The sequence below is a fragment of the Equus asinus genome, chromosome 4 (assembly GCF_041296235.1).
Source record: "Equus asinus isolate D_3611 breed Donkey chromosome 4, EquAss-T2T_v2, whole genome shotgun sequence".
Classification (NCBI taxonomy): Eukaryota; Metazoa; Chordata; class Mammalia; order Perissodactyla; family Equidae; genus Equus; species Equus asinus.
In genome coordinates, this window is record NC_091793.1 from 113,485,390 (window position 1) to 113,511,814 (window position 26,425).

At 40.3% G+C, this 26,425-nt stretch overlaps 1 protein-coding gene across 3 annotated transcripts in view; it reads right to left on the bottom strand.

The window, feature by feature from the left end:
- Positions 1 to 357: 357 nt before the first annotated feature.
- CHN1 (chimerin 1) overlaps positions 358 to 26,425 on the bottom strand; it is a 182,808-nt gene continuing 156,740 nt past the window's right edge. For all 3 annotated transcript variants that reach the window (XM_070508138.1, XM_044768685.2, XM_014851652.3), the window contains 6 exons: positions 25,839 to 25,923; positions 14,076 to 14,249; positions 13,251 to 13,328; positions 7,996 to 8,133; positions 2,558 to 2,663; positions 358 to 1,143 (listed from right to left, as the gene is read on the bottom strand). In XM_070508138.1, the coding sequence (XP_070364239.1) occupies positions 972 to 1,143; positions 2,558 to 2,663; positions 7,996 to 8,133; positions 13,251 to 13,328; positions 14,076 to 14,249; positions 25,839 to 25,923 (753 nt within the window). In that variant the 3' untranslated portion in view covers positions 358 to 971. The remainder of the gene's footprint in view (positions 1,144 to 2,557; positions 2,664 to 7,995; positions 8,134 to 13,250; positions 13,329 to 14,075; positions 14,250 to 25,838; positions 25,924 to 26,425) is intronic.

Below are 26,425 nucleotides of genomic sequence, written 5' to 3' on the forward strand. Positions count from 1 at the left end.
GAACTCCTGTCTGCCCCAACCACCCCAAATCGAGGAATATTCTAGATTTCAGCCAGAATATGCAAGAAGAAAAAGAAATCCAATGAATGAGTGCTCTATTTCCAAGCAGTTTTAAATTATTTGTTTAGGTGCTCAAGACAAAACTTTCAACAGTAAACAAGAGGTGAGAGGGAATACTCAGCATTAAAAAACTGGCCAAACACATTTTTCCGAATACTCCCAATCATGGGAAAAAAGTAAGCTCTCAATTTTTTTGATTTCTAAAAGGCAAATTTAATTAATTAATAAATGCATGCCGGATAAAAACACAAAATTACAACGGAAAACCAATAATAATTTAACAGAAAAGGATCTGCGTTGTACTTTTTTATTGGTATGGATAATTTACTCAAGTAACAAATCTGAAAACGCATTTTGCTTCTGCTGGAAAGAAAGCACTATGTTAGAGAGGAACTAAGAGAAACCAGAGATCAAGCCTTCGAGAAAAGTCGGCATATGTTCTAGTCTATGGCAATGCAGCAGCCAGCGGGGCTGGTTTATCCACTCGTGTGCATGTTTACATAAGCATCAGAAACCAAGACATAGGACCCAAAAGTGAAGCCACGACAGATTTACTCTGCGAAACATGCTGAGTTACAACCACAGACTACCCAGGACGAAGAGGCGGCGCAGGCTTGTTGTCCCCTTTGCACAGGATTCTCTTGCCAAGCAGGGGGCTGGGCATGCAATAGCTTGAGTTTCTCTTAACATAATGAACACCCAGGATTACTAGAACTGGAAAGCGTGTGTGCAGTGTTTTACAAGGACAGCTGAGCGGTGCTACAAAAACAAGGGGAAGTTCCTTCATTTTAATCTGGTTATATGCCCAAATCTCTAACCGAGAAATAATTCAGCTATAAGAACCAATTAAATTACTATAAAACATTCCTTCATCTGTAAAACATCTCTTTTTTTTCCCTCAAACTAAAACTTTAAAATAAAATGTCTTCATTTTTGATAAGCAGCTCTACCACCAGTCTCTGATATCGTATATCGTTCAGTGCGGCCATTGCATCAAGTTCAGGAGATCTCATCAGGGTCGGGCCAAAAACAATCCCCAGGTTCTCGGCATTCATAAGATTCTCCTTTTCATGGAGGGTCACTCTGGAAAACACACGGAAAGGAGCATGACTTCGTGTAAGCCATGGGGTTCTTCACCGTGCTTTGGCGCTAAAACAAGAACATTCACAACAAAGGCTTGTGCCCACTTAACTCTTACAGTAGGCGCTTTCTCTGTACTTCTCCTTAATGTCAAAGCACTGACTTTCCTTAAAGTAAATTATGTTAACACATGCTTTAAACTTCTGGTGATCCCTGAAGCTCAAGCCAGAGTTAATGTGCTGGACTGTGTGGTTCAAGTTCTATTTGTGGCTTCTCTTGCCACACCCTGTGGCTGCAGGGGTACGTGTGCAAATAGAGATGGGACTGGCTGTCTCAATTATTTCATCAGTTCTCCTTCCACTTTGGCTACCTTGTTTCCTGTAGAGTATTTCTGCCAGTCGAATGGCTGATTGAGTGTCTAGGGAGAGTGGTAGCGATATTAATAGGAAATGGCTGGGGGGCAGCAACCTCGTCAGGGAGCCTGTTTACATTCTTCTTCCTGCCTCAGCAAAGGTACACAGACTATCGCTTGAGAGTGTGGAGCACTTAACTGCATCCAAATATGGAGAAACTTTAATTTACAAGTGAAGTTGTAAGCAAATTAAACAAAAGTTTTAACTCAGTGCTCTTAAAGAGGGAAAATGCGTGCTTGTTAAAAGCACCATGAGTTAAATATTCATTTTTGGGTAACTCATGCCTAAAGGCAGACAAAATAGATGTTAAGTTCTGCTGTCTTTTTTGTATCAGATTGGTCTTATATTTTGAAATCCTAAAACCACTAAAACTTGGTAATAAAATTTTAAAAACTTTGCCTTAACTGGCAGAGATGGAGGGTGACCGAGCAGGGAAACAAGCTATGTCCCCAACTATCACTTTAAAACATTAAACCAGAACTAACTGAAATATTTGATTTTTCCATTCCTCGCTTTAACTCCCGCTGTACTCCATCACTTTTTACAGACTTTTCAGTGTGGGCAACACTCATTCAAAGATCTGCAATCCCAGCACCACTCTGAGGTGCCCATTCTGGAGCAGGAAGTGAGAAAAGTGAGCCCTCCTCTCTAGCTTGCTTTGCCCTTGCTTTATTATGCTAATGCTGGTGTTTTCACAGCTCCGACCTTTGCCCTTTCCCCCCAAATTAATGCATGGGCTTGGCAGAATGTGGGTATTTCTGGCCTATTTGCACACATAGCCTGGAACTGCAAATACACTGCTGTCACAGTCAAGTCTGCATTCCAGATTGCAGTGTGAATACTACGCATTCCTCCTCAACTTGTGCAACTTCACACAAGACAACCTAGCTATGCATTTATTTATTCACTCAATAGATCATCTGTCCTTTCTTTCACCTTTCGTCTCCTTTGATTCTTATAATTTGGGTGCAGTACAAGCACAAGCCTCCCAGGCTGTAACTTGCCTCTTCAGATGCGCCATGAGGTACCGGAGGGTTTCGCAGTGAGCGGGCGGCAGGAGTTTCAGTGCTTCGTGAAGGGTTTCTAGCTGCTCATCGGGATCCATAATTTCTAAAGCAGCAAGTTGAATAATAAGGAGAAAAACTTTAACAGACAACTGGTAGAAATGGTTCATTTAATTCTATTCTTGTGGTGATCTTCCAAACTGCTAAGAAATGTTTTTTCATAGATCCTTGCCACACAGCTTTGGAAAATGTTTTTAAGGTTCAAGTCTCAGATTTCCAAAGGCTTAGTTTCAGGGTGGCAATACCATTTACTGGACTTTTGCGGGGAGCCCCCAGTTTGCCTAGACTGTCTTGGAGTCTGGTAAATATGGAAATTGGACATATAGGACGTAACTATACAAAATTCAAACCAAGTAGACATAGATAAAAACTCAAATGAGGTCTTCTTAGAACATTACAGACATATTTAAGGGATGTTACACTGTTCAAAATATTTTGAAAATCCCCTTTCAGTGATGGTCTACAAGCTATGCCACCCCACTGCCCTCTGTAACACCTGCCAAACTCTTATTAATTGATATTCATGCGTTTTAAACCCAGACATATATCATCCAATATTTACTGCCTTTATTCCTTAGACTGAGTTTTAAATTACTTTGTGTTATATAAAAAAGTCAAATCTACTCTCAAAGCACAAAAATATTCTACTACTTAGGATATTCAGAAGAATGCAATGCAGACTTTTTACCACAAGACTAATTAATTTGAAACCATACTACTCTGGAAATTGAAAAAAGACTAATGGTTTCCTTTTGACTTCCACAATTAGTCTTTGTAGGGAGAACCCTGAGATGGTGTGAAATTAAGGACAGTGTTGGTGGGCGAGCAAGTAAACAGAATTCCCTGCTCACAGAGAGGGTACTTTCTATTGGCGGGGGACTCACCATAAACAATGAATATGGCATCTTATAGTTTACACTACATTAGAAGGAGGCAAGTGCCGGGGAAAAAACAGCAGGATAAATTTTAACTAGGGTGGTCAGGATAGACCTCAGTGGGAAAGAAGGTTTTGAGTACAAACTCTGAGGGAGGTGGGGGAATGAACCATGTGGAAATCTGGGGGAAGATGGCTCCAGGCAGAGGGACAGCCGTGCAAAGATCCTGTGGGATGGTATGCCTGTAATGTCTGAGGAAAAGAAGAAGCCAAATGTGGCTGCAGTAGCGCGAGCAAAGAGGAGAGTAAGAGGTGGCATCAGAAAGCCAACGGGGCATCCCTTCATGTCAGGCGCTGTAGGCGGCTCTAAGGACTTGGCACTTACTGAGAGGAATGGAAAAGTTCTGAACAAGGGAGGGGCATGAGCTGACATACACTTTTCACAGTCTCTCTCCTCTGGGTGCCATATGGGAATAGACTATGGAAGGGCAAGAGTAAAGCAGAAAGGCCATCCCAGCAATTATTACAAAACTCCAGACAAGGAACAACACTAGCTTAGACCAGGTGGGGCATGAAGGTGCTAAGAAGTTGCTGGATTCTGGGTACATTTTGAAGGCGGAGGCCACAGGATTTCCTGAGGCAGCTGGGAGGACGGAGCCTCCATGAACTGAGCTGGGGAAGATCACAGGTGGAGGAGGCTTGGTGGGGAGGATCCAGAGTCTGTTCGAGATGTCTTTCAGACAGCCAAACAAACATCTGGTGTCCAGGGAGACGTCCAGACTGGAGATATAAATTTGGGAACATATGACAAAATGCATTTGAATAAACTGATATTAAATTGACAGAGATTATTCTCTGGGATTAATTCCTCTTTTTTTTTCCACTTAGAGTATTAACCATGATCAATTTTTCAGAGAACACAAATCTCTAGCCCCAAGAAGACCACAGCATAATTTAAGTGGGAGATAGACGAAATGGAACGTATTCAGAGATGAATGGCCAGCATTAGTTGTTTCAAATATATGAAAAGCTTGCCTTTGGAAGAGAGTGATAATAGGACCACTGCCAATGGGAGGAGTTATAAGCAGGTAGATTTCTGTTGTGCACGAGTGGGCTTTACTATTGTTACACCTGTGCGCCAGAGGACTGTCTGCCTAGAGAAGCAGTGATGGTGCGGTTACTGGGTATTTAAAAAAGAATATACTGTAGAAGGAAGTCTAATTACATGACTCCTTAGAGTACCTAAAAACTCTAAGATTCTAAGGTTCTCAATATAAAATTATGTTTACTCATTCAACAAATATTTATTGAGCACCTATTATGTAAGCGAGGGACTATCATAGGTGCTGTGGGAAAATAAACATGAGCAAGAGAACTGGGGCCTAAATCTATTAGGGAAGACAAGACAGGAGTACAACCTCCAGGCATGAAGGAAGGAGGCTGGAAAAGAGGTCCCGGCCAAGCACAATGGGAATAGAGGAAAAAGATGGCTCGTGGATGGGAGGAATAGGGAAGAAGAAGAGATGGCACTTGAGGAGGGTCTGGAAGGATATGGAAATGTGGACAGTGTGGGGGCAGGAAATAAGCACCCTAAACTTGTACCAAGATCTAGTTAAAAGCTTTTTAAACTACACACTGTTAATTCTTTGTAAAAGAGAAACTCAAATACGAGAAGAATAAAACTTAGTCAAACAAAAGGGTGAATCAGTGGCAGAGTTGAGGGAAAAACTCAGCAAGTTCTCATTCCCAGGCTTCTCCTGAGGAAATTTGAAGTGATTGGGGACAAAGAAGCCGGGGGTTTTATTTCTGAGTTCATCTGACTCACTCAAGGTTACATACTGAGTCATGTAGCTTTTCTAAGGTCTTCTGGGAACAGAGTTCTGAGACTCCCTGGCCAGAGGAAGATTGCCACATTCGGTCCTACCAGGAGTTCAGCTTTGGCAGTGCTGTTCGCAAGGTGGTCAGGAACCTCAGTAACCCATGACTGTTGGGTTACTGAGCAGGCCCTGTGAGAAGCACCTGTCGGAATTCTAGGCCTTTCTATTGTAGGGCACCAGTTTCTTAACTGGTGGGGATAGGAAACGAGGAAGAAGGGCCCGGTAGACAAAGACTTCCAGATGGTTCATAAAGGAGTTTCCAGGGGATTATGCAGATCTTCAAGCCTGTAGATGGAATGCCCTGGTCTCCTCCACCCTTGGAGCCCCTTTTCATTTCCTGTAGCCACTCCCTTCCAGCTTTCAACTTGCAGGGTCTCCAAGGGAGGCTGCAACAGCAGAGCTCAAACATCTTTTGCAGGAGAAAGCTGTTGCCAGGGATGCTAATAAATGCCAGAGACACCTGAGATCCAAGAACATGACCCACATTTTTTCAGGGGCTGAGAGATGAAGAAGTTCAAGAGCACCTGCCTCAGGAAGGGTCAGCGAGCCCTGTCTTCCATTTGGAAGGTGTTCCTCCCTCCCGTCTTCCTCCTCTGTGTACGTCTTTTGTTCCCTGTTCCATCACGGGAGCCAGGCAGTGTGCAGAGTAGAAATAGCAAAGGCTTTGACGTTAGCCAGATGTGGGTCTGAATGCCAGTGCCACTTCCTCTAGTGATGGCACCTTGGACAATTTCCTTACACCCTATAATATCTCATTTTTTCTAAAGCAACATCATGGATGTAAAGTACCTAACGTGATTCCCGGGACCACGCACACGCTCTATAAATCTTAGCTTCCCTCTTCTTCCTCATCTGCCTACACAGATGAGAGGATGGCTTATGCAGAGACCGGCTTTATCTACGCGTCTAAAAAAGGAAACAGACTCTACTGCTAGAAAAGACATGTACAAGGACACAACGTCCTGCAATTACATCATTATCAAACACGTACAATAAAGGTTATATTGTGTATAAGTATTATGCCAGTTCGGTATCACATATCAAAGAGCTGAAAGTATAAGGAGAGAGAATGTCTACCTTGATTTAGGAAAGTTTCTTTCTTTCGATGTGCTTTCAAGAGCTCTTGGAGGGTGAGATAAGGGGTGTGCTGATTTCAGACAGGAGGGCTGTTTCAGACACAAACCCCAGAACGATGACAAATGGTTTGGAACAACACTAAAAGAGGGGAGGTCCTCCTCACTAACAGGGTGGGTGTGGGGAGGAGGGTGAGGTTGTCTGGGAGTATGGGGTAAAAGGCCTTGAAATCTCATATGGCGGGCCTGGATTTTCCTCCAAGTAGATAAGGCGTTGTGCAGAGGTCAAGACTGGGGTTTGAACCACGGCTCTGTCCTCTGCCGTGGGCCTGCCCTTGGGTTAGGCTTAGGAGCCAACCTTCGGCTTTACTCCCACGCAATGCAGGGACAGGAACACTGTGTGGTCGAGCCCCCAGTGCTGTCCTGGGAGCAGAGCAAACCAGGGACTGAGCAGCCCTTCACGATGTCAGTGTGTGTCAAGCGCTTTCCAGTCTCGTGGCAATCAGACTTCTCTCTCTGAGGAGGGTATGTCTGCCCCAGAAACAAGACCCTGTAAGCTCCCTCAGACAATCTTCATGATCGGCACTGAATCCATCCCCAAATGAGAAGAGTTAAATTCCTAAGGAAGAGATCTAGAGTCTTTTAGGCTTCTAACATGAAACTTAGTAGAAAGCAGTGTAATTCTCACGAGTGTTCTCTACATGGGACCTTGGGCTGACCCATAAGAAATCAGCGCTCCACAAACTCAACCACAAACATTCTCAACAAAAGTTCTGAAGAGGAAACCAAAACTCAGAACAAAGGAAGTTTGTACTTCATGAAATTTCAAAGTCGAAAAGCAAATCAATGTTACTAAGGAAGTGATGTTATTATTTAAAGATCAAGACAACATACGATTTTTAAGAGAGAACAGCAAATGACAGAAATAGCTTATCTTTTCTAAAAAATGGTAATGCCAGCACTTAAAAATCTGTTAAGAATTCCCTTCTTTAAAAAAAGGAAGTGTGAATTACAGGTAAGATTTTTACACTATAAATAAAATTTCGCAAATGAGCCTCTGCTTTTTCTCATTTTCATCTTAACTAGAACTTAAAAAATAACTTCTTGCTCCTTAAAGTATGATCTGCAGACCAGTGCCAGTTTGCAAAGTATTTGTTCATGGTCTGTCACAGGATAAGGACAGACATTAAGAGTAAGAATTTAGAAACTTTCATAGCAGTCTGACAAATTTTTGTGCTTGCTGAAAATCTAATAAAATAGTTGGTCTGGTTTTTCCAATTTTATTTTTCAAGTCATTCATTTTTACTTTATTTTACCAAAGTATTGGCCCATATCTAAGGAGCCTTCCTTTGGAAAATGAGGTCTAGCACATTCCAAAGAAGCTTCTGATGGTCATAAACTATGCTAGAGAAGAGTTCAAAATTCTTGTGAGTATATTAAGCATGGAGAGAAGCGACGGGGAAATATTTCATAAAATGCATTCAAGATGCTCAGCAGGAGAAAGAGGAGAAGTTGGTCACCACGAAGAGGTCGGCAAGCCCGCCTCCCACTTACTGGCGGACTCGATAAACTTGGGATAGGCGTCGTAGGTGATGAGCGGAATTGGTAAATCCCTGAAGTACAGTTTCAGCGCACCGGTGATAATGTTGATATCTTCATACATGTTCACAGAAATATCTGCCTTCTCACCATCTTTGAAAGAGGTTAGAAGAAAAAAAAGTAAATATCTGGATTCACGGCACTGTTTTAATGAATGACATATTTTTGTATATGGTTTTTAAAGATGAGCGATGCTTCAGTTTTCAACATCAAATTCAGTGAGATAAATGATATATATAAAAATTATCAATTTCCTGTGAAAACCAAAATCTATTTCTTTGAATTTTCTGTTCTGAAGTTCCTCAATTTTCCATGTTTAATTATGGAGGGGAAAGCAGGAGAGGATTGAAGTCAACAGAAATATGTTTAAATTTCATGGCTACTTGAGAATTCCTAGGGGAATACTGTGGGATTGCTTTTTTCCTTTTTAAAATAAACAGAATGTTAAAAATGACGACAGAGGCCCTCCCAGCTCACAGAAGGCACCCAGGCCTGGGCTTTTGTGCTTTTGGACCCCCTCAGGCTCCTACGCGAACATTTGGATCTTGCCTGAGTTCTTGGGGCAGGGGAGGTAGCGGCAAGTAAAAAAAAGCAAAACAAAACTTTTGAGCGTTGAAATAGCAAGAAGCAATTATAAGAGAGAGGAATAGTTTAGGGGTGCTGGGCCCTAAGACTCTCTAGCAAAGCTGGCCTTCCTTCCAGTGGCCCCTTCTACACTCCCCTGCATTAAGTATTTTACTTCATTAAAATACCTGAATTTTCATCTACTAAAGATTTAAATAGCATCTACTCCCAGCTAGGTCTTATGCTGCATTTCTTTTATTCCATTTGGTTTATGAGAGATTGCTATGGATTAAAAAGCAGCCTCTTCCCTACCCGGCTATTAGAATGGCTAAAATCTAGAAGACCAGCAACACCAAAGGCTAGTGAGGCTGTGCAGCAACAGGAACTTCCATTCGTTGCTGCGGGAATGCAAATGGAAAGCCACTTTGGAAGACAGGTGGTTTCTTCCTAAGCTAAACTACTCTTACCATACAATCCAGCAACCATGCTCCTAGGTGTTTACTCAAAGGAGTTGAAAACTTATGTCCACACAAAAACCTGCACATGAATGTTTGTAGCAGCTTTATTCATAATTGCCAAAAAACTGGAAGCAACCAACATGTCCTCCAAACAGTGAACAGATAAACTGAGGTACATCCAGACAATGGAATATTATCAAGCTATAAAAAGAAATAAGCAGGGCTGGCCTGTGGCGTAGTGTTTAAGTTTGTGCACTCTGCTTTGGTAGCTCAGGGTTCACAGGTTTGGATCCCGGGCATGGACCCGTGCACCGCTCATCAAGCCATGCTGTGGTGGCATCCCACATACAAAACAGAGGAAGATGAGCAAAGATGTTAGCTCAGCGACAATTTTGCTCAAGCAAAAAGAGAAAGATTGGCAAAAGATGTTAGCTCAGGCTGATCATCTTCCTCATGAAAAAAAAAAAGGAAAAAGAACAAGAAATGAGCTATCAAGTCATGAAAAGACATGGAGGAATTTTAAATACATATTGCTAAGTAAAAAAAGCCAGTCTGAAAAGGCTATTTACTCTATGATTCCAACTATATGACATTCTGGGAAAGACAAAACTATAGTCAGTAAAAAGATCAGTGGTTGCCAGAGGTTCAGGGGAGGAAGGGAATGATGAATTGGTGGCGCACAGGGGATTTTTATGGTAGTGAAAGTTCTGTATGGTACCGTAATGGATATATGACATTAAGCATTTGCCAAAATCCACAAAACTGTACAACATAAAAAATGAACCTTAATGTAAACTATTGACTTTGGTTAATAGTAATGTATCAATATTGGTTCATAAATTGTAATAAATATACTATACTAATGCAAGATGTTAATAGGGGGAGCTGTGGGGAGGGCTTATATGAGGAATCTCTGTATTTTCTGCTAAACCTAAAACTACTCTAAATAAAGACTATTTTTTTTTTAAAAGATTTTATTTTTTTCCTTTTTCTCCCCAAAGCCCCCCAGTACATAGTTGTATATTCTTCGTTGTGGGTCCTTCTAGTTGTGGCATGTGGGACGCTGCCTCAGCGTGGTTTGATGAGCAGTGCCATGTCCGCACCCAGGATTCAAACCAACGAAACACTGGGCCGCCTGCAGCGGAGCACGCGAACTTAACCACTAGGCCACGGGGCCAGCCCCAAAAGACTATTTTTTTTAAAGCAACCTCTTTTAAAAATGCAAATACCTTGGCCTATCAGACACTCACATTCAAGTGTGAATTAGGTCATCAGTGTCCACCTTTCACACTTGGGTTGAAATCACATGCAGTGGCAGTGCAAATTGGGATACAGCACTTTCTGGAAGGAAAAGGCAATGTAGATTGCTTCATTGGGGGAGCTTAGGGAAGCATGTAGGTGCTGGGGGCCTACAGACCTGGAGAAGGGGATGAGAGATCAGAAGGTAGGTAGAAAAGTGACAAAGGCAAATATCACCTCTATCAAAGTGTTTACTGAGGAAAAAAGAAGAAATTTCTTTCTATTCTGCCACATGGCTTCTGTTTCCAGGATCTATTAGTTATTTTTCTATAAGAATCCAGATTTCAAATACCCTGTCTCATTATAGGCTACAGCATAATTTTTGGTTTAGAAAATAACGTCACAATTCTTCTATCAGCTATGTGATGGGTTAAACAGAATATGGAGGGAGGTTGGTTTGTGAATCTTCTACCACTCAGATAATTCTTTCTATGGTAAAATACTGTGTTCATTATATCTCAGTCTACTCTCCTTTCACTTATTACTCTCTAAGTCACAGCACCTTTCAGTGCCTTGACAAGGTCAGCCTCAGGGCCTTTGCACATACTCTTCTGTTGCCAGGGCCTTACATATCCTGTTTCTTTGCTACTCAACCAAAAACACACCCTTTAAGCTTTAGCAAAAATGCATAAATATTTCATCTCTGAGAAAGTCTCTTCTGATCTCCAGCACCCACCCCCAACCCTAATGACTAGGTTAACTTCCCCAGTTATTAATGTTTTCCTTTATGGCATTTATTAAAATAAAATCAATAACCATTGTGTGATTATTTTTTAATGCAAACCCTCCGTGAGTGCAATGACCAAGTGCACATAGTACATGATACTGCTGTATCTAAAGTAAAGAACATGGTGCCAGGCACACAGTGGCCATTTAATAAATATTTTTGAGTTAATGAATCAATGGAGAATAGATTTTAAAAGGCTAGGAGCCTAAAAGATTAACACTCTGGGACTTAGTATGTATATTATTATTAAACTTTTAAGTAAGTTTAATAAGCTTTTAATAAGAATCTGTGTATTCTCTTCCACCTGTTTTAAAATAATATAAACACCTTCTGGACTTTGATCGCAGAGACTACATTCTCAGTAGGGCTGTAACACAGCAGCACAGTCTGTAACATCTTTTGTTCCCAGACTGTTTCATGACTTTCAGCTTGTGACTCTTCAATCAGCCTGGGGCTGTGCTGGGCCAAGACTCAAAGGTTTTTATTTTCTTTGACCTTCCTATTGGACCTCTCACTGTACTGGTCACGTAAATATTTGCTGTTCCACCAGAGACAAAACGTGGCAAAGTTGTAACGGCACGCGCTGACCTGGGAGTAGCTAGTGCTCCATTCGGTGACGATTTCCTAAGCTGGGGAAGATTTTCCAAATCCTGCCTTTTTACTCTGACACTTGAATGAGATCTTTCCGGCGTTCTATAGAGCCTACCTTCTTTTTCCTTAGATCTCGTTATTTGAGGGTTGAGACTCCCAGAAGTGATCATCTTTGATAGCTTCAAATTTACTGTGCTCCATTTATTTGATACCCTATTCCTCTGAACACTCATGGATTTGGGGCAGCACTTATGCACAGAATTGACTTAAATGATCTGAGCCACTGTTTTCTTTCACACCCTTGTTAAAATTCTCCACATCATTCCTACAGATCCCGCAGATGATGGCTGGGGCACATCTCTGGGGGACGGGGTGGGTGGGTGGTGTCAAAGACTGGCCTCAAGGGTGTGGCTTTATGGAGCCAAGGTGAGTTCTTCATGAATTTTCAAACCTGTTATTGGTGTTTTCAGGGCACAAAAAGGTTGTCTCATATTTTTAACGAGAGGAAACTGTCATTTGTTTGCTTTCTGGGCACACGGAAACATTCAGTTTCTCTGTCAGCCCTGAGTTATTTTTGAGCATCATGACCGGTGGCTGGGTATGGACATGCTCAGTTGCTCCCTTCCAGAGAAAAAGAGATGCCTCTTAACATTCAATCTGGCCTTGATTCAGGACTGTTCTGGATGCTCACCTGGGCTTAACACGCCATTACTTCACCTCATCTTCTTTGAGCTTATCAATACTTGGGCTGGCCTAGAGTTCCTCATACCAGGTTGGTAATAATATTTAATTTATTTTTGTCTTCTGCCTCTCTTGGCTGTAAGAGGCTTGTGATGGAGAGGAGTGTAATGGAACTAGACATATATATTTGCAAAGGAAAGAGGTTCTTTAAAACATCACAACTCTTATTCTGTTTCACTTTCTGTATCCAGGCTTACAACTCTTCTTTGGTACCACCTTACTCCAGTACTTAAAGCAAAGACAAATGAGAGAACCACAAGACCAAATCTTAATTTAAATGCTAGTTAAGACAAAATTATCCCCACTGAGCTCTTCTTTGGTTGAGCCCCTCCTCCCACAGTGTGGCAGGTCCTATCCCAGAAAGCCCTCAGCTTTGTGTCTGCGACACATGAGCCAGGACTTAGGTCTCAGCTCAGTCAAAGATGGTGACAAGGATGTCCAGGAAGCATGGAGGACAGGCAGAGTTAGGTGGGCTAACTCAAACCTGGGAAATCTGAGATCTGTAATGACTTAGATCCCACTCCCCCTTTTCTCTATAGTTTTTGGTAAATTTAATTGCTCAGTATATATTTTGGTGAACACAGACCAGCCTTGGATGCTTAAATATTGGTAATATAGTTAGATTTTATGCTTCTTTCTCACCCTGAAATTTAATATTTAATATTTACAACTAAAAAAATAATAAATAGTAAATTATAAGCTGAGTCTTTTATTTGGTATAATAACTATCAATGATTTAGAAAAATAATGCACAGACTAACATAATAAATTGTGCCTTTTCGCCAAAGACTATTATTGTCCTAAGTTAACGAACACGCTGAAGAACATACCTCTGTCGAAAGCCATCTTGACGTCTTCAATTAGGTCACTAAATCCTGACACTCGGTACAGTCCTTCAGAATTAAGACCTGTAAAATAAAGCAAGGGCGCTAGTTAGTTTCTTTGGAATTACGCCTTTTCTTCACATTTTAACTTCTTCCTATGCTTCAGGCTGCAGAAGTAACGTGTCAGAAAGAATGATGAAATATATATGTTTAGAAACCTCTTCACACTTTTCTAAAACAAAACCATTTCACTCACAGTTCTTTAACTCCGACCTACTGTCACCTGAATATTTATAATCTGGCTCATCATTATGTCTAATTAGATCAAATATGTTAAGTCTTAAGGGAAATAATTCATCACCCCAATTACACCATAAATTCTTTTACATAACAGAAGACTAAGATAAACTACATCCATAGGCCTGTAGCAGTTTTTCCCAAGTGGGTAAGAATAATTAGGGTGCAGCTCTGGTTTTTGGCCTAGGATAGTTTTAATAAAGCATTTACATCTTTGCTTCTCGGACCCAAGAAAAATATAAAAACTGAAAAATGCATTGGTACCTACATGTCAACTTTTATAGACTGGAAGCATCACCATAAATATATTTTTAAGCATATTTCCTCTCACTTGTTAAATGTACCTTGAAATCAAGCTGTTTAATTATTTGTTGAATTAATTCATTTCAGACTTCCAGATCATTTGCCATCTGAAATCACTCCCCCTAAACTTCCAGAAGAAGATAACCAGGTTGCGCAGCAAGACACCCAGAGGCATTAGGACCCGCATTCACGGTGAATTACGACGCTCTGCACCACCCTGGAGACGCTCACCTCTAGACTCAATCTCCCTGATGCACATGTCCACCACCATCGGCCGCTTCGTGATGTGGGCTTTCACGAGCGTTGTGAGGTCACAACTGTACACCTTCTTGACATGTTTCAAGTCTGGCTTACAGTCATTTGGGACCATCTTGGAACACTGCTTATGAACATTCAAACCACAATCTAAAAAGATAAAGACAGGAAAAATTCATTATTATTTTCAGTTCTGAGCATTCTGAAGTGTTTATTTTGGCAAGACACTCCAGCCTGAATTAGGTTTAAAAGACTAGCTTCCAGCAGTTCCTGCAGAGTCAGGAAACATTCTTCCCATCTTTTCTCTTGGAAAATTTTGGTTATAAGTCAGAAGACCAGAAGTCCAGCTCATGCTTCATCATTTACTTGCTCTGCGGTCTCAGGAGAATACCAACCCAACCCAAATTAATAAGTGTTTAATTAAATGTCTACAAAACGTAGTATTATACCAGTAGCCAATTAAAAATTTATCCGTTTCTTGAAAGTTACATAAAAATTACACTTAATGTGGGATATAATTGCGTTTTAATAACATTTGATATGAGGTGAAATTGGACTTCCAAAAGAGAATACCCCAGGTCCACTTAAGATGCTGCTGCTCATATTTATATCTATTCATAATCCTTTCTGCATATATATGAAAGAATGAATATATAAGTCATCTAGGAGCTAAAAACAGCCACAGTTATTATTTGCTACTGCTATTATTACTAGCTTACTAATGCCAAGCACTATTCCAAGTGCTTTACATTTATTATTTCATTTAAGCTCACAAAACTCTATGAAACAGGTACCATTACCTTCTCACTTTATAAATCTGAATACAAGCACGTAGAGCGTGAGTAATTTACCCAAGGCCGTGTGCTCAGTATGTAGCAGAGGTGGGATTCAAGCCTACAGAGGATTTTGGAGGCCACGATTTTAACTCTCATACCATATTCCACTACTGAAGTTATTCCTTTGCTTTGTAATTTTACTGGGTTATAACTTCTAAGATGCCAGAACCCAAACACTTTCTAGTTAATATTTTGAGACATTTTATTTTCAACAAGAACACGATGCAATTTTAGAAGGGATAGAGAGGAATACAAATATTTTGCTAAATTAGACTGAAGAGTGATAAGCCATAGCTGAATAATTTAAGTAAAATAAATGTCACCTTTAGGCTTTTTAAGACATAACCCATTTGTCTTTAAGTTCATGGAAACTTGATGCTGACTTCTTATAAATCTGACCCCAGTGGGTTATACGCAGTTTATAGCCAGGTCTTAATGAAATCAATTTGAAAATCATAAAAAACATGACCACTGTCTGTGGTCCTTGGGCAAGCTTCAGTTTTGCTCGCTGTTTTGGCAGAAAGAGGAGCACAGCGTTTACCTCACAGAATTGTTATGAGAATTAATGAGCCAATGCATTCAAGGTGCTTTGCATATTACAAAAGGTTAGACAAATACTGGTGATCAACATCATTATTATGACTTTTGGTAAAGCTGCATCTAGCTATATATATGGTAGTAACAATGAACAGAGACAAGGACAATTAGCCAAAACCTGTAAATGGAATCATTCTTTCATTAAACATGTAGACACTGCCAACTTGAAATAGGAACTTAAGGCCTGTGGTGACTCGAAGGGAGGAATTCATGCGTGCCGAGCACCTCCCATGTGCAAAGACAGGCTAGGTGTAGAGGAAAGCTGAGTCTTTGCATGCGTGTGTGTAAGTGAACAGCACTCGAGATGGCAGGGCCAGTGCTAACAGTGCCTAAACACCACTATCACTAAAGAATAACAGCTTCTTCTTTGAATACATTAGAGGCTTGCAGAACAAAGAGCTCAATCTATATTATCTGAAAAAAAGACCCAACACCATTCTGTATAGTTAAAAAACGTCCAAATGACGATATAACCCAAACTCCAAATTCCTCTTTATATCTATATTAGATAATACATAAGATTTCTTTTTTTTAAGATTTTATTTTTCCTTTTTCTCCCCAAAGCCCCCGGTACATAGTTGTGTATTTTTAGTTGCAGGTCCTTCTAGCTGTGGCATGTGGGACGCCGCCTCAGTGTGGCTTGAGGAGCTGTGCCATGTCGCACCCAGGATCCGAACCGGCGAAACCCTGCGCCGCCGAAGCAGAGCGTGCGAACTTAACCACTTGGCCAGAGGGCCCGCCCCTACATAAGATTTCTGATTCAATCATAAGGTAAATCAATGGCAAAACGTCCACTTTAAAGACCTTATTTCCTCTGAGCATTTTAACGTGTTGCATACCTTCTATAATTTAGGGTTACATAGCTGTGTGATTTTGAGTGAGTGACTTAAAACTCTCTGTGCCTCAGTTACGTAAAATGGGAATAACAATAGTATTTATCTATTATTATTAGATTTACTGTTAGGTTCTATTATTAGGTTCGTGCAAAGCATTAATGTTAATATATATAAAATGCTTACATGTAGTAAACTATAAGTGTTTACCATGACTCTGTTTATTATGTAGAAGAATGAAATAACATTTGGAGAAGCCTTTCCGATGGAGTGCCCCAGGGTTCGTTATACGGCGTTGTCATGATCAGCTTACAGTCAGAAGCTAAGGTGAACTCCAGGCCAGTCCCTGGTTGTCAGGTGTGAATGCTATGTGCTGAAAAGGACTTGCATGACTGGGGTTATAGAGCTTCTGCATCTAAAGTGTTCTTAACACATCTCATGTACATAAAAGTATCAGCAAGTAAGTAATGCATCATTTTTCTCTGACTGCTTTCGCCAAATCTGGGGAGTTTTTAGTCACTAATTTTTCAAACATCTGTTTCAGCCTCTTTATCCTCTTATGAGATTCCAACAACACAAATGTTGTATCTTTTGTTATTGTCCCCCAGGTCTCTGAGGCTCAGCTCACTTTTTAAAATCTATTTTCTCTCTCTGATTTGAATTAGAAAATTTCGGATTGATCTTCAGGTTCACTGATTCCTTCCTCTATCATCTCTAGTCTATTACTGAACCCATCCAGTGAGTTTATTTCTTAATAAATTTTCCAGTTATAAAAATTTCTATTTAGTTTTCTTTTATTATCTTTCTTTCATTTGTTTCAAGAGTGTTTATAATCGCATGCTGGAGTATTTTTATGATATCTGCTTTCCTTGTCTGAAAATTCCAACATCTGTGTCATCTCAATATTGATGTCTGCTGATGGTCTTTTTTCATTTGAGTTGAGATTTTCCTGGTTCAATGGTATGAAGTGTAATTGTGAACTGTATCTTGGATATTTTGAATGTTATAAGACTCTGGTTCCTATTAAAATCTTCAATTTTATTATTTATAGTTTCATTATAAAAACTGAAGTATAAACAACATACAATATCCTATTAGTTTCAGGTGTACATCACAGTGATTCCATATTTATATACATCATGAAATGATCATCATGGTAAGTCTAGTTATCACGTCATTATACAAAGTTACTACAATATTATTGACTATATTCCCTCTGCAGTATATTATATCCCCATGATTTACGAATTTTATAACTGGAAGTTTGTTTCTCTTAATTCCCTTATTTCACCCGCCTCCCCAACCTGTCCCCACTCTGGTAACCATCAGTTTGTTTCCCGTATCTATGAGTCTGTTTCTGTTTTGTTTTGTTTTGTAGATTCCACACATAAGTGATATCATATAGTATTTGTCCTTCTTTGACTTATTTCCCTTGATTAGCATAATACTCTCTAGGTCCCTCCATGTTGTCACAAATGGCAAGCTTTCATTCTTTTTTTATGGCTTAATAATATTCCATTGTATATACATACACCATTATCTTCTTTATCCATTCATCTATTGATGGACACGTCGGCTGCTTCCATATCTTGGCTACTGTAAATAATGCTGCAATGAACATAGGGGTGCATATATCTCTTCAAATTAGTATTTTCATTTCCTTTGCATAAATACCCAGAAGTGGAACTGCTGGATTGTATGGGAGTTCTATTTTAAATTTTTTGAGGAACCTCCATATTGTTTTCCATAGTTGCTGCACCAATTTACATTTCCACCAACAGTGTGCAAGGGTTCCTTTTTCTCCACATCCTTGTCAACGATTGTTATTTTTTGTCTTTTTGATGACAGCCATTCTGACAGGTGTGATGTGGTATCTCACTGTGTTTTGATTTGTATTTCCCTGATGATTAGTGATGTTGAGCATCTTTTCACGAGCCTGCTTGCCATGTCTAAGTCCTTGGAAAAATGTCTATTCAAGTCCTCTGACCATTTTTTTAAATTGGGTTGTTTTTCTGATATTAACCCCTTATTGAGTGTATGATTTGCAAATATCTTCTCCCATTCAGTAGGTTGCCTTTTTGTTTTGTGGATGGTTTCCTTTGCTTTTTAGTTTGATGTAGTCTCATTTGTTTATTTTCGCTTTTGTTGCCCTTGCCTGAGGTGACTGGCCCAAAAAAATATTGCTAAGACCCATGTCAAAGAGCTGACTGCCTATGTTTTTATTCTAGGAGTTTTACAGTTTCAGGTCTTATGTTCAAGTCTTTAATCTATTTTGAATTTATATTTTGTACTTGGTATAAGGCAGTGGGTCCAGTTCCATGAAATCTTCAATTTCAGCAGGCAGTTGACCTGTTTAGATTTAGCATGCACATCCTGGCTCACTTTTGTAGGCTGTGGTTCAAATGTCAGTCTAGTTTACAAAGCCTTTGTGGTGCCATTGTAGTGCTATTTTGCCTACCCTACTTGCGTGTTACACGAAGGCAGGACTCTCCTCTACAGTCTGGGGAGGGAGAGGCCGCCTCTTAGTTACCGCAGGGTGGGGATGGAAGGCAGGGTTTGCCCACAGACCTGGCTGAGGAGGAGTGCTGTGCTGCACGGAACCACAGGGGGGGTACAGAAGAGAGAGTCCTGACCAGTCTCAGCTGCGTCATTCCTGCTGGTCAGGGATGAAGACGGCAATTGGGCAGAGTGGGGCTGCTTCTACGATGGCTTGGGGATGAGAGTCAGGGCCCCGCGCACAGGCAGAGCCAAGGAGGGGTGTCACTTTCTTATTGCAAGATGTTGATGGAGGAGAGGGCTCTACTCAGACTCACAGGAGAGAAGCGCACCCTTGTTAACGCAGGGTGGGTGGAAAACAGGGCTTTACCCACACACTGCTGCTGCAGCGTCCACTGGGGAGGGTAGTAACGTGGTCTTTTCATGGTGTTCACTGGAGAATGGTAGCTATGGCTAAAAGATTTCTGTCTGGCCAGGCTGCCGTTTGCCCAGTGCTTTGGCTAGGAAGAGCAGGCTTTTCTTGGGACTATTTTTTGTCTGTGCCTATTGGCATTTTTAGGTTACGGGCTTCTCTAGCGCCTCAGCTGAACACATAGTAGGTTAAAAAAACCCACAAAAACCAAAACACCATCAGGCAACTCGCTGATGTTCCTTGAGTCCTGAGGTCCCGAGTCAAGCCTTCCTTCTTTTCTCCAACTTTCAGAATCTTCTGATAGTTGACGTATATATTTTGTCCAGGATTTTTTGTTACAATTATTGGAGAGAATAAAACAAAACATATTTATTCATCTAGAACTGGAAGAACTCTTAAACTGTATTTTAAAAGTATAAAAGTCAGCAAAGCTTCATTATATAACAATAATGTTAATGTGCCTCATACTTTGTGTACACAGAGGTCACAGGTCCAGTGGGAAGGGATGTTGGTAATGACCCATCCCGATGTCTTCATTTCACAGGCTCAGACAAGGAGGCTCAGACAGCCTAACGACTTGTTGGAGTTACTCAGCCAGAAAGCAGCAGAACTGAGATTTAAACCTGAGCTTCCTGGTTTCCAGCCTGCGCTCTCCCCATTGAGTACACCATGTACTCTGAGTTACTGTTTTCACTGGTGAAGATGAATTTGCTGTTTTCAACATCCTATTCAATAATGTGTATTCTACTATTACTTGCATATACTTGAGTTTAAAAGACCTTGCTATATTTTACCCAAATGAGTGTGCTATAGATAGCTATATATAAATGATCTGGCAGAACTTTCGACTAGCAGTGATAAAACCTACCCATTATATTTTTGTTCTGTTGTATTCTTTCCTTACGTATAAACTCTAAACAGAAATCCAGTAGAAAGCAAAATAGTAAAATTTTGATGCATCCACATAATATCAAAACATCTGAATGGCACTAATGTCTGATATTAACATTAACATTTTTCCTTTGAATATCTGGAGTCATCTCTCCCCTCTTTTTTCTTTTTTCTTTTTTCTTTTTTTTTTGCTGAGGAAGATTTGCCCTGAGCCAACACCTGTTACCAATCTTCCTCTATTTTGTATGTGGGTCTCTGGCACAGCATGGCCACCACCAAGTAGTGTAGTCTGCGCCCGGGAACTGAACCCGGGCTGCTGAAGCGGAGTGCACTGAACTTAACCACTGGGTCCCGGGGCTGGCCCTCAACTTCCACTGTTAACATCAGCAAGCTCCTAAGTTTATTTGTGACTCAGTGAAAACTGGATAAAGTAATGGCTGAGCTCAGATTTAGGTATTTAAGGAAGAGGGAAATGTTTTCTAAACTAATATTCTTTCTTCCATTTGAATAAGATGAAACTATGGGATAATATCCTCAATTTTAGGAATAAATTTCAAAGGCCAAATTTTTGGCAGGATGGGATATAATGTCCTTCAGAAGACCAGAGGATAGGGCAAAGTCATTAAAATAAAGCATCTTTATACCCTTAAGTTCACAGTGCAATATACCAGCCCTGAGCTTGCTCTCAAAATTGCTGCTTCAGGGACTAGCAGTATATCAATATTTCAGTTTGCCATTAAGACTTTATTTGGTTTTCATACTTATTTATTAAAGTCATATAACTCCTATATAGTTCCATTTCTCCCAGAGAAGCTCTACACTATAAATGAAGAAAAAAAAAAAAAAAAGGCCATAAAAGATCATTTCATTTGTTGTGTCTCTTGGTTTGGTAGGTTATTTTTATGTTACTATTAAACCACATTTCCCCCTCCCAATTCCTCAAGTTAATAAGCATGGAATAAATATATGAAAGAAGGAATGAAAAATTCAAATCACATTTTACTTTGTCTTTTATTAATAAAATATTTCTATTGCTTAGACTACTAACTTTAGGCTAGGCTCAGATTTTCTGCAGCTTCATTTCTCTAAAAAACATATATGCTTTATATCTAGAAAGCACAGAAACGTATTTTTTGAAATAAATAGCTGATATTTATATTCTAGTGACAGGATTAAGGGATAATGTTTACGTGTATTTGGAAAGGAAAGATCATTATTATTCTTTTCTATGAGGGTTCATATTTTAAATAATAGCAAATAAAAGTTTTATTTTTAAATATATCTCTTAGTGGTCCCCCCTCCTAACCCCCGCCCAGGAAAAGTGAGAATAGCCCATTTCTAACATGCGTCAGAAGTCATTACTTTCATAAACTAAATTAAGAACAATACCTTTTCTTTGGGATATTTATGAAAATTCTGCTTTTGATTAAAAGACGCTACATGAGAGTGTTAAGCGAGTCTAACCAATTTCTTACTGGCTCACGATGACAAACGTAACTTTCTAGGTACAATCAAAGCAGTAATTAAAATAAAAGACATTATTTCTCCTTCTTTTCTTCAAAGTGTTAAGTATGCATATACTTGAAGCAATAAATACATTTTATTATCAGGAAAAGACTGCTGCCATTTCCTTTTGGCGGCCGGCAGCAATGATAATGATACACTGGAAAAATGAAGTCATTTGAATAAACAAGCAATACTAAGTTGATATGTCTGATTGACAACAATTATTATCTGGCGTAATTTCCTAGAATATTCTAGTAAGGCTAAAATGAAAACAATTCAGGAATGCTGGTGGAATAACGGTCTTTTTGATGGGAAGAATGTTTGGTAATCTCAATGATTATATAATAAGATTACTTTAACCTATAAGCTGACATTTCACAAAGAAAGGAAAAATGGTTTGGAGAACTATTCTATCCGAACAACGATGATCCTTTGAACTTCCGTTTTAAAGGCTACCCACTTGGCTCATAAATATTTTAGTCAGAGGAGCACCAGTCCCAGGCTGCAGTTAGATGCTCCCTTGCAACATCTTCTACCCACTTTAAGGACGGCTAGAGTAAGGGAGACGTCGGCAGATGAGCCGACCATGGACCCTTGTGTTGTGGGTTCTGGGAAGATCACGCCTGTAACGACTGGTGTTCTCCTGACGGCCCCTGGGGCTCCCTCCATTGTCCTCGCTGGCTGTGGAGTGCTCAGAAGCAAGCCTAGAGCTTTCGGTCCTGAAGGGACAGCTTGCCTGTTATTAGCTGGATTCAGTCTGATTCCTATAGCAACTGTGCCAGCCTGGCAATTGGAACACCACCCAACACTTTACATAATGTGGGGGAAAAAAAAAAAGATGGGGGGGGGGTGGTGGGATACAAAATTGCCGCTTTCGGCAAACACTCCTTTAAAAATTCTTGACAAGCTTTCTTCTGCTTTGGAGGATTTTGAAAAAAGAAACCAGAACAAAGCAAGCTGTCTTCGCAATCAAAAGCAGATAAACACATCTCTTTTCTGACAGGCAGTAAGCCTGCCATTTTTGTTTAATGTTTAGTGGCTAGTGCATTAGTTTTCTATTGCTGCTGTAACAAATTGCCACAAACTTACTGGCTTAAAACAAGAGTTTGGGCCAGCCTCGGTGGTCTAGTGGTTAAGTTTGGTGCACCCCACTGCAGTGGCCCAGGTTCGGGTCCCGGTCATGGACCTACGCCACTTGTCAGTGGCCATGCTGTGGTGGCAGCTCACATACAAAAAGAGAAGATTGCAACAGATGTTAGCTCAGGGCGAATCTTCCCCAGCAAAAAGAACCGTAAAAAAACCCAGTAAGAGTTTATCATCTTACAGCTCTTGAGGAAAATCAGTTTCACTGGGCTGAAACCAAGGTGTACGCAGGCCTGTGTTCCTTCTGGAGGTTCCAGGAGAGAATCTGTTCCCTTCCTTGCCTTTTCTAGCTTCTAGAGGCTGTCCGCACTCCTTGGCCCATGCCCTGCTTCCTCCATTTTCAAAGCCAGCAGCACAGTATCTTTTCTCTTCCCTGACCTCTGCTTCTGTCCTTACATCTCTTCTCTGATTGCCTCTCCTGCCTCCCTCTTATAAGGACCCTTGAGACTGTGATTTCGCTGGGCTGACTCTGACAATCAGGAGTAATCTCCCCATCTCAAAATCCTTGATCTTTTTCTTTTTTTAAGATTTTATTTTTCCTTTTTCTCCCCAAAGCCCCCTGGTACATAGTTGTGTACTTTTAGTTGTGGGTCCTTCTAGTTGTGGCATGTGGGATGCCGCCTCAGTATGGCTTGATGAGCAGTGCCATGTCCGCGCCCAGGATTCGTACCAGCGAAACCCTGGGCCGCTGAAGCGGAACGTGTGAACTTAACCACTTGGCCACCAGGCTGGCCCCTCAAAATCCTTGATTTAATCACAGAGTCCCTTTTGCCATGAAAGGTAACAGATTCACAAGTTTCCAGGGATTAAAAAGTGGACATCTTTGGGGAGCCAATGTTCAGTCTACCACAGTTAGTTCTCTCTCTCTCTTTAAATTCCTAATTATTTGCATTCTGTTTTAGACAAAGGGGGTGGCTCAGTGGTCAGGATGTGCCACTTCAGATCTAAGAATCCCACTGTCCATCCAAATATAATTAATTATCATAGAAAACAGAACTAATGCAAATCCCAACCTTCCACATTTTAAAAAGTGGGCTGACTTATTCTTATATTATACATCAATATAGTTCAAATCACATAGAATATAATGCTTTTAAGGACAAGATATAAAACGAAAAATCTCCTCAAGGCTTTTCTTTCAATTCCTGTCCTTTACTCACAACAAGAGGTGGAGGTTATTAATGCGGGTGGCTGTGGGATGGGGTGAATCATTTTCTTTCTCCTTTTCCTTCATATGATTATCATAAATATTCCAACACATTTCTTTCCAACATGATTTGGGATTGTAGCATATCGCCAAAGATTATTCATACATATTGTACCAGTTCTCTGCTAACAGCTGACTCAGAATTCTTATGTAGATGGCCTTCACTCTTTCAAAACAAGAATAATAGAAAAGCTTTTAAGTTAGTGACAGTCATAAAGTGTTTAAGAAACTGTTGCAGAGTCTCAGCTGGTCAAGGCTGTGTCATAAGGGCAAACCAGGCTTACTGAGACCACCAGGCCTTGAGCAGGAGATCTGTGTTTGGAAGGAGAACTCCATTTGCCTTTGAAAAACCACAACAACGTAGATGGTCTTAACAACACCACTTTATGTTCCTCTGTGTTCCCCTCCAGTTCAGAGGCTGGACCACAGCCTTCCTAATGACAGTTCCTCATCCTGACTCTGGGTAGCCACCAGCCAGAACAATCACATGGTCCACATTTACTCTTTGGGCAGAGACTTGCAAATGGGGCTGTCATCCCTATAGGACGATGGAGGAGTCAGACTGGATCTGAGCTGAGGCTCTCCTTGAACCTCTGTATGCTTCAAAGTGGACACGTGGGGGACTTCTTATCCCTCCCTGTGGCAGAGAGGTCTTTGAATGGATTTGGCTGGTGACGTACGCCTGGAACTTAACATGCTGCAGTGATGCTAAGGGAATGATAACTGAAAGAAGGGTGACTTGGAGCGTTCACAGGCAGTGCATACTGCACCTTGCTATTCAAAGAGGAGGCAATTTAGAAACAAGAAAATTCAGACCCTAGAAGTTTCTACACATAATGGACAACAAAAATATGCCATTAAAAATCACGCCACAAAAGAAATGTGGATCTCTACAGTGATAAATTTGACAGAATGGTAATTACAGTTACCATTTTGAAATACTTTACTCTTAAACATGTAAGAGGGTATTTTTTAATTTTACAATTTAAATAGCAGAAAGAAATTTCTATGACCAAACACTATACATTTAAAATTTAAATGATTATTTTTAAGCCTATGCCAGAATTTTAGAGTTGTTTGAATAAATGGCCAGTACTCAGTATAGTTGTTCTATACAAATGAATTTCACGTGACGTGAATGACTACTTATTTCATAAAGCATTTCAATAAAGACCTGAGTTGATATTTCTCTATATGTAAATCTGAAAAGTTTCTAAATTTAAATCTAAAAATTCTGTGGTCATATTTTATAAGAAGGATTTGGATATTCAAGATTTCAAAATGTCACAAACAAAATATTAGTGACTAAATGGTTTTTCAGAATTTGGTAACCATCTTTGAAGATAAATTCACAGATCTTTAAAGCTTCAATTTGATTTCACAAAAATTTAGTAAGGACAATCTAGCTTAACAAGTTATCCTTAAAATTCAGTTTCCAAGGCAACAATCATAGGTCCTTGTACACTGCTGTTTAAAAAAACATTTTTATAAATTTAGTTCCTGTAACATCAAAGGCAAGAGTTAAATATAACTGCTTTTTCTTTTATCTCCTTTATCAGACTTTTTAAACAAGCCAACTTCTCTCTTTTTAATGGAATAGTACCAGAGCCTGAGTCTACTGCCCATTATGTACACGAAGGTTGAGGGCAGAAAAATATTGATTTCCAAAGTGGCTGCGTGAGAATCTAGCCTACGCATGTGTGTTAAGGGCAAACTGTGACCCAGCCCGTTGTATGTGTTTAACAGCAAATCTCCTTATAACTTACTCCTTATAACTGCATAACTTACCCAATAAAGCAAAGAGGGGAGAGCTCTTACCTGCACATTTCACTCCCTGAGCAATGAGACCCCACATGAAATTGGCACAGTATTCACACCAGTGTGGCCCTCTGAATGTATGGACCTGAAAGAGAGGAGCGACAAAGTGGCCAGAAGGAAAACACACAGATGAGGAAATTGCTTCCTGTGAAGGCACCAACGTATAAGCCATAGTTAGGACTGAGGAGGCATGGTATGGTTACATTAAAAAAAACCTTGGCTGAGTGGAACTGACAAGCAGTTGAAATTTCTTTCAGGGCTTGATTTCCTCTTTGTTTTAGAAATGGTGATAAATCAAACAATATTCTGTGATTTACTTTTGAAAACAATGTCTCCAGTGGAATTTTCCACCCAGTCCCCTCCAGCTGTAAGCAGCCTCAGCTATGTGCTGTACAAATCCACTGGCATTTTCTGAGTGCCACGGCCTGAGGAGGGACAAGGAGCAGTGTAGAGCACATCTGCATCTGTGAGGGTTTTGTCAGATGATCCACCTTCTGCCCTCTGTGACCTCAGTTAGGGCCACGGATGTTAAAGGTGATACTTAGTGACTGCTTACAACTGAATCATCAAAAAGGGCCAACTTCTGT